A 12,403-nucleotide genomic window follows, 5' to 3' on the forward strand; every position below is an offset into this window, starting at 1 on the left:
TGCAGCTCTTCATAACAGACAAATGGAAAAATGCAAACTTTTAACCCTCTCCAAAAGAGGCATTTAAACAATATATATGTTGCAGCACATGGAGTGTCATGAAATTTCAGCTCTTTGAAATGAAGTGTAAGTTCCAGACTGCTAGAATATTAACTGGGAACTAATGTTCTGCCAGCGAGCCCTTCTCTTTTATGGCAATGGAATTGCTCCTTCAAGAGATAAGTCAAGCTAGAATTAGAGTATGCATTCAGCTTTGTTTTCAAAAAGCTGGAAATTTTGTTAGTATTTGTCTGACTTAAGAATAAGGGTAAAAATTGAAACAGTTTCCTTGCCGAGGAAGAAGTCCAGTACAACGTGATTCTGCCAAAACAAGTACTGTGTGTAGGCAAAAATTAGGGCAACAATCACTTGCTATGCTGATACTCAGTTTCACAAGCTAACCCATACCCACTGCATTCAGCACTTGTGAAAGCAAACCACTTAGAATCAAGAATACAATCACATATGATACTGTGAATATTGCAGTATCAATACTAAAAGCACCGTATTTCCTCCCTACCCCCACCTAACCACTGACAAAACAGCCTTTTAGAAAGCAAATGAAAAGTCAAGGGAGCTAATCATAAGGCACTGAATGTGCTTGAGATAGTTGCCTAAGCCAATTGAACACTGGCGCACACCCAGAATAAGGGACTTTTACAGCCTCATTCTGAAGCTTCATGCCTTTTTATTCCATAAAATTCCATCAGTTCCTCCCTTAGGAAAAGAAAAACAACTACCTCGAGAAAGCATGGCCAGTCAGCCCCCATCCAACAGGGTATGATACCTACCATGCAGTACTGCCACGCAGTCATCTTATGTGTTTTAAGTTTATTAGCATTACTACTAACCTGGCTCCACTGGAAGAGGAGTCTCCTCTTTTACTGGTGTTTCCAGTTCTACAGCATCTTCAGCTGGGGAAGTTACCTCCACACTTTCTGAAATTGCAAGAAAGCAAATTGGTTGCTACATTCTTCCAAAGTGCAAACCAACTTACTTAGACATACAGCTTCACATTTAAGTTCTGTTTTTAAGTTGTGCTGTTACAAGTAAACAAAATCTGAATTTATTTAATACCAAACTAACTGAACTTCCACTTACTGAGCTAAAACGAAAGTCAGAGCATGTGGCTTATTTGAAAAACATTTGGCTTTCTAAGCAGTTAAACAGATTTATGTGATAGGTCAGTTATTGGCTAAGAGGATTACCATTACTTCTGAGCATGAAAAACACATCACTTTCTTTAAAAGACAAGAGAAAATGAAATAATACTAATGAACTACCCATTCTTGCTCTACTGTTCCATATATAAAAACATCACTGATACAATTCAGATAAGCACTGTTCTCAATTCTTTACACACACTCTTAAGTGGTAAGCAGCCACATAACTCATGTCGAATGTAAAAAAAAAAAACAGCTAAATAACAAAAAACTGATGCAATGGTGTTTTGTTTTGCTTAAACTAAGGAATAGTCTTGAGAAGAGCTACAGTAATCCCCCACAGGAAAACCATGAAGCACAAAAGTAAAAAATTCTGACACATTCGCCCTATGTCTAATTAGTGCAATAAAGTCTAAGTTTTCAAAAATGCAAGCTCTCTGAACTACTCATGCCCTGGAAACTGAAAACTGTTTTTATATACAAGAAAACAAACAAACAAAAATATTGTCTCCAACTTAAAAGAAAAACACTAAAACTAGGATCAATCCCCTTTCATCCTGGGACATCAGCTTAGACTTAATTACAAGTCATTATTACTTACACTACGTTGTATTTAACCTACGTATGCACACAAAACATTCAACCTCACGTTCATAAAAGGCCTTTACATTCTGTACATCTCCAACATTAAGAAATTCTAAAGAAAATACCCAGGTTAGGAAAAAAAAAAAACAGTCAAGTAGATTGTAAAACAGGATTAAGCGAGCAGTCTTCAAAACAACGTTAGTATCCTAATACATCAGCACTTGCATGTGGGGGTAGAGGTGTCAGAAGAACCTCACAGGCACCCTGAAGTGCAATTAGTTTAGGATTAGCTGATTTATTCCACAAACACTTCCAGAAATGTGACTAATCTATTAATTATCCCTATATGTAAACCACACCTTCTTTATTTTCCGGCTGCTGCTGCTTCTTTTTCTTTTTGTCTTCATATATTGGCCTCTTCTTTGGCACAGAGTCTTTGGATGGCACTTCAACACCTGCAAAAAAAAAATTGTTAGAAAGAAAAGCCAGGTGATTAATTACTAAACATCAGCTTTGGTTTAAATGAGAACACGTTTTCCAGAATTGCAAGGTGGAGGAAAGAAGAGAGTGGAAAGGTTCAATGCATATTTTATCTTTCTAAAAAGTCTGATTTTCAAAAGCTGCAAAACTTGAGCAAAGTATAGTTCTTCAGATACTCTGAATGCTCTCAAAAAGAAGTTAGATTACTAGTTGTAGTGGTGGGGAAACCAGCAAAGAAAACAATCTGATCCTAAGACTCCAGATTTGAAGCTATCACATACTTACATAGGATTTCATGAACACACATACCTCAAGTTTAACAAGCATATGTCAATTTAAAATCTGCTATGCTAAAACTAACTTAAAACGAGTCTGCCAGTCATCCTAGTTTCAGACAATCTGGAGCAGTTAAGAGGCACAGCTCTTAAAAGCTTAAGGTTGTTCAGTAGACAGTATTTTCCCTTTTGCTCAGTGTTGGGGTTTTTTTGTTTGGTTTTTTGAACAACACAGATGTTTTTAGGTATTAAAATAATGCCAGGTTCAATTCATCAGCTTCATCTTCACCTCACCAGAAAGACAGTACTGTAATGTTGGAAGGGATTCAATTAAAAACAGAAGTTTGGTGCAAAGACAAATTAGTAATTTAATTACTGCTGCACCTTCTGAAACACCCAAAATTCCTTCAGGTACTGTGTGATTTACAGTGTAGATTTAACAAAAATCCAGTTGTGGCAGCACACAAATAGAAGGATTCTAGTTAACTACAGAAACGACTGAAGAGAAGTGGCCTTTTTGTATGTTTAAGAGCTCCAAACATTTTACTAGCTACAGAGATTCTTACCCTTACCATCCACCTACCAGCAAAATGTCAGATAATGTTCTCTGCAAATACAAAAAGAAGGATACTCAGCACTCAGGAATTCATCTCCTTCCTTAGCCACAAACAAGTTACCAGGAACAAATTAGGACATGGGCTTACAATCCATTGGATACATTTACTTCATTGCAATGGAAACAGATGATATTTGACAGAAAAGCAGGAAAGCTCCTATATACCCTTCTCCTGAAGCAAATGCAAGAGGATAATATACTGTTCCCATGGACTAGCTAACTTGAGGCTAGACAATGCACTTGCTTAAGTGAGCACATGAATTAATCCAAGAGGATCCAGATCACTGGTCTTACAAGACGTGCAGCACAGCCCATCTGCCTTGCCTGGCCTTTGGACTAAGCAACAGAAAGAAGGGATTTTTCTTAAGTTTCATAACTAACATCTTTACACCGCAAGTGGAATGTATTAAAAAGTTGGGTATTTAAAGTGCAAGATGGAAACATACAGACATTTAAACCTACTTAAAAAAAAGCGGGGGGGGGGGGGGGCCCGCACCCCCTGCCTACTGCCTTGACAACAGAGCAGCTTTACATGGAATTACTCAGTATTTGCCCTCCTAGCTCCAGACAGAAAATACAAAACACAGAGCAGTAAGGGATATGAATTTTTTTATTATTTTATTATTATTATTATTTTAAACTTTACCGCTTACCCTGAGCTTGGAGTAGTTTAAGAGTAGCCTCCGCTCTGGCTCTGGCTTCTCGTTGAGCTTTTGTTAAAAGTTTTCCCTCCTTCTTCAAACGCTCCTTCCTCTCTTTTTCCTTCTGTTTCTTTCTTTCTTTCCTCTCTTGCTCTAATCGTTCCTAGAAAAAGGTTAAAAAAAACATGCAGAAATTTTAAAGCACGCTTTACACAAAAGCTGGCCAAGTGTATTATTCTATTGATGATAAACATATTAAGGACTAATCCACCAACTGCACCAGCAAGGGTACAGGTTAAGACTACCCTCTCCCTTATTCTATCCTCACAGCAAGTCACACAGTACCTCCTCTTTGCGCTTCGCTTCTAGTTCCTCCAGTCGTCTTATGCGTTCTTCCTCCTCTCTTTTTGCCCTTTCCTCCTCCTCTTTCATTTTAGCCAAGGCTTCTTGCATAGCTTTAACCGTAGCTTTACTGGGACCCTTTTTCTTCTCTTTCTCTTTTTCTTCTTTCTCACCTTTCTTTTTTTTCTTGTCTTTTTTCTTTTTGTCCCCCTCATTGTCATCAGCTACAGAAAGAAGAGGCCTACATTCAAAGATCCCAGAAATTTTAAAGGTACTCTAAATACAATTAATGTTTCAAATATGATAAATAACACCAAATGAGGAACATTTTGACTGGCTACTACATAAGCACTTCATAATGAAAAAAATAAAACTGTCTCTTAAGTCAGGGCCTAAAGTCTTAAAATAACAGAATAACCGTGAAGTGGAAAAGTATGTTTGCAAAACAGAACTGTAAGCATATATTGTAATGAGAATTTGCCACCTGGCTTTTGTTTTCCCATGTACCTGAACAAACTACAGGCCAGAAAAAACAGCCACGTGCGAGCCAACACAAAGAGGCAGACAAGGCTACCAGATGTCTAGTATTCCCGATTCAGAATAAAGCAACAAATCATCCTCACTGCCTGCCAACTCTTTGGCCTTCTTATAAAAGCTACAGTGTTTAAATTACAGTTTTAGAAACCATGTTACAAACCCTCTGTTCCTGCAGGAGTCTCCCCTTTTTCCCCAGGGCCAGGGGCTTCAGGAGAAGCCTTCTCTTCAGCTTTTTTTGGAGCTTCCTTCAGCTTTGCTGGTTCTTTACCACCTTCTAATTCTTCCTTCTCTTTCTGCTTCCTCAGTTTGGCTTTTTCTTCCTCACGTTTTTTCCTTTCACGTTCTTTTTTTTCTGCCTTCTTCTGAGCCACTGTTTTTACTTTGAATGAAGGTTCTTCTTCATCATCCCCACTTTCGGCAGCAGGAGTGGACTTTGGTTTTTGGTTTTTCTTTTGTCCTTTTCTAGATTGGGAGACTTCATCTGATTCATCACCACTCTCACCTGTAGACACTGCCCCCGCACGCTCTTTGCTTTTCTTAATGTTAGTTTCATCTTCTTCTGACAGATCATGCTTTTTATTTGACTTCTGAGTTTTCCCTTTGCTTTTCTTAAGTTGCATCTCATGATCATCATCATCGCTGCCAGAAAGCATGTCTTGTTTTCCTTTCTGAGTTTTTTTAGATTTTTTATCTTTATCTTCCACTTCCTCACTGTCGTAGTCATTTTCCAGAGTGGCTTTTTTACTCTTTCCTTTCCTTTTTTTATCTTTTGATAAGCTTTCTTCGTTGTCATTTTCAACCTGGTAATTAAACAATTAAATAATCAGCCATGAAAAATTACTTGCTATTGTGAGCTAAGTAGCAGCATTGAGAGATGTCAAGAAAAACTTCTCTTATTGAAGACAAAGTTTGGAAGCATTAACTCTTCCTGATGAGTGTACTACACCTCAGCCCACAATTAAAATTTATTCTGATTGGCTTTGAGTAATTATCAACATGAAGACATGGCTTCTGATAAAAATCTTTCACAATTGACTTTACTATGAAAATATGATCAAGTATAATTAAAAATACATGCTAGCTGCCAAGTTTCACATAGGATCTCCAACTACACTGCAACGCTAGAACTTTCTGGGACAGAGGTGTCTCGTATTCCAACTATTTCCTATTAAATAGCCCACCTCCCTCTCAGTGTTCACCTTTCCTGTAGAAGGTTCCCTGTCAACTTTCCCTCCTTGCGCCTCTATTGACAGTTCTTCCAGCTCCTTCAAGATATCATCTTCACTAAAATAAGAAAGAAGTTACGGTACTTAAGTAACTGAGTTTTTGTATAATGGAATAAAATAGGACAGATAGAAAAACACAAACTTACTCAAAATCCTGTTTCTTCTTCTCTTTTTTCTTTTTGCCTTTGGATTTCTGAGGCTCTTGCTCCTTTGCAGCTCCTGCACCTTCTATCTCAGCAGCAAGGGCATCAATATCAATATCATCTTTTGCACTAACATGCAAAAGGAAAGCAGGGTTATCAAGAGTTCAAACGTTAAGTTTTTAAGTAAAAGCCATCTGCATAAAACAAAAGCTTCAAAATGTAAAATCAGTCACAAAATATAAGCAATGCAGGGGCAAAAAACACATTTAACAAACCATTACGCACTATTACCTTATTCCACCCAGTAGGATTGAAAAGGAAAAACCTTCACACGTCATCTGCTTGAAGGGAGGTGGAACAGTAAAACATGTTCAGTTCTTGCAACGCTGACTTTAAAAGTTTAGATGTAAGATTTGATAAAACTTCTTGGAAGAACATAACGAGACTGTTTCACTTTGCTCCTCCGAAAGATAAATTGTTTAGCTCTTCAAATCACAGTAAGTGTCATTGATAGAAAAGCAGCCCCCGCAGTGAAAGTCCAAATATGAAGCACAAGTAGAAGAAATCTTGCAACTTAGTAATGAGGAAATTCTATTAAGAAGCACTTATCTGCTCCTTTAAACACCCTTTAGCAAACAAAAAAGCTACTGTATTTTTATTTAGCAAATAAGTGGAAGTTCTTCACAGCTTCCAACTTACGGTAACAGTTGCCTATGCTTTGCCATCAGACTGAAAAGTTTTATTCTTCTCTTTCAGGAAAAGAAGTCACATGGAAGAAGACAGTTCAGCCCCAAGGCAGACTCTAAAGCAGGTCAGAAAAAATACCTATGCAGTTGGCAAGCAATCATTTCCACCACTTGCCTTAGTATTACCTCACCCAGGCCTAAAGAAAGCCAAAAGAAGTTTCATTAAGCATCTGAAATATGCATCCTTCCTCATTAGATCTCATTATATCAAGTTTCTCTTTCAAAAGCATTTTCTTTTCTTCCTATAAATAACCTCTCATCCACAGCTAAGCAGAAGTGGCTTTTTTCCTGTCCTTTATCAATAGTTGTAGTTCAGATGCACTTTTTCCTTGATTCGTACCACGAGAATTGAGCAAAGACTAAGTCTAGCGTCCAGAGGTTTTTCCACCTAATCACACTCACAATACAATTGTAAGAAAGGAGACTTACCTATTCCCTGCTTAACACGTAGAACTTCGGTACTCAAACCAAAACTGGTCTACTGAAGTAGCAAATATTAGGATGCTATTTTTATCATAGCTTGCAGTTTCAAAAACCATTTAATCAATATGCTATTATCTCATCTAACTCCCTCTTAGATAAGTGGGCAGAAAACTGTTCTTTGTTTCACAATTTCACGTCTCAATTATTACCACCCACTTAGGACAAATCAGTCAGGCAAAGGCTGACCCACCAAATACCTGAATCTATATCCAGAAAATAAGGGAAATAAATTTATTCCAAATTCAGGACCTCCAAGATATCAGCAAACTCTAAACTACCAGAGCTTCAGCCTTGCCAATTTACAAACCCAGAATTTGAATATTAATAAAGAAAATCAAGTACTTACTGAATTTCAGAATCTTTAAAGGAATAAAGTCTAAGTTGTATTTCCCTTTGCAAAAGGAGAGGGATGAGAGAATCATTTTACAAGTTTAAGTGAATGCTGACATTCACAAACCCATTTTATCCCAAAAATTAGGCATAAGCAAGTCACCAAACACTGTCTGTATTTGACAATAGCACAAGTAAGCAACAATGCATTTCCTTTTTTTTTTTAAAGGCCAAGATTGATTATTTGTATTTTCAAGATCTTAAATTTTCTTCTATATAGACTGAACAAACCAAATAAAAAGCAGCACAATGAAGCACTTCGCTGTATACATCTTTATTAGACATACTTACTTTTAGTCAAGACAAGAAAAAACACGCCTTGAATGTACCTAGTAGTACTTATGTGCTAACATGATAAGTAATACTATTTGAGAGTTACACTTCTCAAGGAAATGTTAACACAAGATTTCTAAACCAATTCCCACCTCCCTCAAGAGGGAATAAACTTTTTGGCCATTTCCACCTTAATAACAGCTGACTTGATGTTTCAGCAATTTAAGAGTTGTTTTTATAAGCAGTTTAACTGGCTGTGCACCAGGGGTAGCATAGACAGCTGAAATAAAAGCGTCAACAATCATCTCTACACCTAGAGTTAAAGCCCTAATATCAGGCTAACTATATTACACCTAGGCCTACACATAGGCCCTCACATTTCTTTTTGCATTAAGTGCAGCACAACAGTTTATTAAGCACACTTGCTTACCTCCTTCTACTCTAGGAGTTAATGGAGGAGATTGCATCAAATCCAAGCTTGAAATAGTTTGAAGAGACCAAAACACAAGCTCACTACTACTTCTTCCATGGCTGTACTGCTCCCACTACTACAGGATCTTAACCATGTGGTTGTACAGATATTAAAGAGCCAAGCCTTTAAACAGCTTATATTTTACACGGATATTCTCAAGGCTGACTTTTCACATTGCAACTTTGCAGAAAGTTATGTCCTAACATAAAAAACATGTTTTTTATGCTACTAGCAAAGAGGATGATTATGGTACCTTGTGTTTTCCAGGATACAGGCTTTAAGGGGGTGGGAGTTAATTTGTTTTTAAATCAACTCACTTCAACTGAACCTTTAAGAAAACTTCTCTGGGGAAAAAAAAAAACACTCAAACACTGAAAAAACTAATTCGCAGACACGAAGCTTTAACACCCACCACCAAGAACACTTTAGGAACAGTAATGAAGACTGTTCAGCTGTCACAAGAGTGTCATAAATATAGTACAAGAGCCTTTCCAACCTTGGCTTCCACTGCTCAACAGTCAATGGTTTCCAAGAAATCTATACCTTCCACTACATTTCCACTTACTAAGAAGTGACACAGCAGGTTTCAAACATTTGAGCCTGGATGAAGTAAAAAGTAAAATTAAGGCTGCATGCATTTATATATACAGTTATAATTCTTCTTAAGAACTGTAAAGCAAGAATATTATTGGAAAACCAAGGAATTCAAATATTGGCTTCCATTACTAAGAGTTTATTCCCACACTGACCTTGAATTTCCTTACCTTTTAAAACTCTAATGATATGCCACTAGGATTTCATAATAAAAGAAAGTTGAAAAGAAGATTGAGAAGGTGCCTCCCCCTTTCTTCCTGGGAGATTCTTATGTCATAAGGAACCCACTGCATTTAGATACGTAACAGGAGAGCTTCTTTCATAGAATCACAGAATGGTTTGGGTTGGAAGGGACCTTAAAGATCATCTAGTTCCAATCCCCCTGCCATGGGCAGGGACACTTTCCACTAGACCAGGTTGCTCAAAGCCCCATCCAACCTGGCCTTGGCATTAGAAGATACACCTAGGAAACTTTTTCAAGCAGTCCACAAACCTATTTCAGAAGCCTGAACAATCTTGCCAGGAACCTCTTCCTCCAAGTCCTCCAAAAGGTCTCCACCCATCCCCTCTTGCCCCTCCACTCAGCCTTTGCAAGGGTCCTAACCCCAGCCCTAAGAATGCCTGATACAGGAACCTGAAAGCACCAGTATGCTCAAACAGTTTTCAGTTCTGACCTCGAATTGCTTTCACATGAAGATTTTATATATAGACTTCAGAGCCTCACTACCTTAGGCCATTCAAGCTCATAATGCTTTGGGCTCAAAGGTGGCTTGCTGTTGATCTGGTTCATACACCAAGATAACCCCATGTTTCCCCAGCACAACAGGCTCAAGGAGGTCTGGAAAGCGTGAAACTACTGCACTGCTGAGAAGGTGTTATTTCCCTGATTTTCTTTTGTCTCTGTTTCAGAAGTGAAGCCTGAGCCACCTTTCTTATTCACTATACTTTTGATTCCAGTCTCTATTTTTGCTGCCAGATATGAAAAGAATTCTGATATTGCTAAATCAGCATTTCACCACAGTAAATTACAGCAAGAGCTAGGTGTGCGTACTTCAGTCAAACCTAAACAAGCAATTTTCAAAACATTAAATGGCTGCAGACATTCCTCCATGGAGGTCTGTGCCTAATACAGGGCAAAACTGTGCAGTGGGAGAAGACACAGCAGTCAGGCTAATTAAAGGAGATGGCAGTAATCCATAACAAGTATGCAGAGATCACCACATTTCAGATACCAAGCAAAACTATTTTTCTTTAGAATCACATCACTGATCAAAAAAAAAAAAAAAAGGTGTTCTACATTTCCCCTATGCAATTTCACTGCCTTTTGCCATTTCGAAGGCATCCTTGCCATCAAGCAGGATTAGAGCAATAGAAGGCTTCAAAATATTCCAAAGCACTTTAAAGTAGCATACGGAAACATTCACATACTTTATACTGAAAAATATTAACCTTACTGCCCTAGAAATGACATAAAGAAGTCATCTGTTGCCCAAAAGGGTTCCAGTACAAGCTGTCTGCACAGGCTACTGAAAACATGCATTACACAGGGAAAGCCACTTATGAACAGATTCCTGAATATTCGCTGGGTCACTAGTTAAATGCTGTGCTAGCACACCATTCTGTACCAAGCCAGGATCAAATATACTCAGATCATCCCAAGTAAGTGTTTGGAGATTTTTAAGACAGGCATGGGCAACAAAGGGAATTCAACAACATTTCTCATGCAATCAAAACATCAAATCAGGCCAGTAACAGAAAGTGACACTCCAAAAATCCAAACTAATCTACTTGTGTTAAGTGTTAAGCAAACCCAGTGACAAATAAAGCTACAATCCCAAATCCTGCCTATAAGAGAAAGCATGAAACGTTTTCAGTGTGAAGATTAAAGCAGAGTTAGGAAATAAATTAAGAGCTGTCACCTACCGCTGCTCAGTCAGATGTAAAAAGACGGCCAGTAGCTCTCCTACTTATAAGATCCCACACAGTTGCAAGCTATTGAGTCAGAAAAGTGGAAAAACCTCGTGACTGATAGATGCATGGTCTGTAGAAAAAACATCGCAGTGTTTCTCTTGCTAGTGGTGGTGGGGGCATTAAAACATGAGAAACAAGCACAGTTTTGGAGCAAGTTCTTTTTCTGATGCAATGGCCTGCAACAGCCAGAACCTAGAAATTCCCTGTGGAAGCCATCACGAGGCCAGAGTTCACCCTAACACAAGCTTTGATTTACAGATGTTCAAGTTTATGTTAATCCTAGTTCGAATATACTAGGGTTTGCTTTAGTCTTTTAAGGGCATGCTTTGCCATTTTGCTTACGAACACTTAAATTGTAAAGTTTCATAGGTTCTAACACTTGTGCACAATTAGAGAGATGTATTTTTGAAGTTTTACCTTTTCTTTTGCAGTCTAGGCTATTACAGGGGGTTAATTAGCGCACACCTCACCAGAACAGAAGTTGTCATGCTCCGAATCAAGATTTAAACTTACAACTCAAATAAGATGAAAACCATCAGCGCTTCCTAACAAAGAACAGTTACAAGTACATTTTAATTATCTATCACTTCTCTCTTTCATGGAAGGTTAAAAAAATTACTCCAAGTACTGGCATAGTTAATATACTCATCACTGGGGATTTTCGTAGTGTGAAGCTTCCATACTAAGGACAGATACTGCATGCAACGTAATTTCTGTAACAGACAAATCGAGGCATAGAAACTTGAAAGACTTCCTGGGCATTGCCCTGGAAAACAAGGCCAAATGTGGGGAAGACAGGACTACAGCTATTGAAGTAAGAGTCAATAGACTTTTAGCATTTTTCTTTGCTCAGTGAACTTCTGCAGCTGAAATGCGTAACTGCCCTTCCTTGCCAAACAAGCTCCTCCAGCTTTCCATGCCGGCTGTAGTGAAGGACAGCCTTGCAAGCCAACTGACACCAACAGCATTTCACAGATACTCTCTGATAACAGACAGGCATATTATATTAGCAAGACCACCAGCAAACATGCATGTTTTCCTCATGCACGTCATGCATGATCATACACAATTATGACTTTGAGTATACTTACTATAGTACCTACAATACATATCCCCAAACACAGGGCAAAACTTCATCATAAATAGGCACCGCGCATCTATGTGTGACAGAGATGGCATCCTGACTAGACAGCAGTAAGATAAAGAGCAAAGGAAACTACTAATCCATACATCAACTGAAAGAGTGGAGCAACAGGATTAATTAGCAGTATACAAAGGAGCTGAGCTACCCTCATTTAGATCAATTTGACTCTACTGAAATTAGTTAAATGAAACTGCAGAAATAAAATGGAAGAATTCAGCTTAAAATGAGGACAGGCCCTTAACTACTGGAAATCCAACATCCAGCTTTGCAAAGTCAACAGGAT

The 12,403-nt window shown here is 38.2% G+C and overlaps 1 protein-coding gene across 1 annotated transcript in view; it reads right to left on the reverse strand.

Moving 5' to 3' along the window:
• EIF5B (eukaryotic translation initiation factor 5B) overlaps positions 1 to 6,479 on the reverse strand; it is a 23,409-nt gene extending 16,930 nt beyond the window's left edge. Inside the window, 8 exon segments of the mRNA XM_009323837.1 lie at positions 891 to 977; positions 2,147 to 2,242; positions 3,812 to 3,962; positions 4,145 to 4,365; positions 4,839 to 5,478; positions 5,878 to 5,962; positions 6,051 to 6,176; positions 6,339 to 6,479. Of these exon segments, the coding sequence (XP_009322112.1) occupies positions 891 to 977; positions 2,147 to 2,242; positions 3,812 to 3,962; positions 4,145 to 4,365; positions 4,839 to 5,478; positions 5,878 to 5,962; positions 6,051 to 6,176; positions 6,339 to 6,385 (1,453 nt within the window). The 5' untranslated portion in view covers positions 6,386 to 6,479.
• Between the last annotated feature and the right edge of the window lie 5,924 nt (positions 6,480 to 12,403).

The sequence above is a fragment of the Pygoscelis adeliae genome, unplaced genomic scaffold (genome assembly GCF_000699105.1).
Source record: "Pygoscelis adeliae isolate BGI_AS28 unplaced genomic scaffold, ASM69910v1 Scaffold425, whole genome shotgun sequence".
Lineage (NCBI taxonomy): Eukaryota > Metazoa > Chordata > Aves > Sphenisciformes > Spheniscidae > Pygoscelis > Pygoscelis adeliae.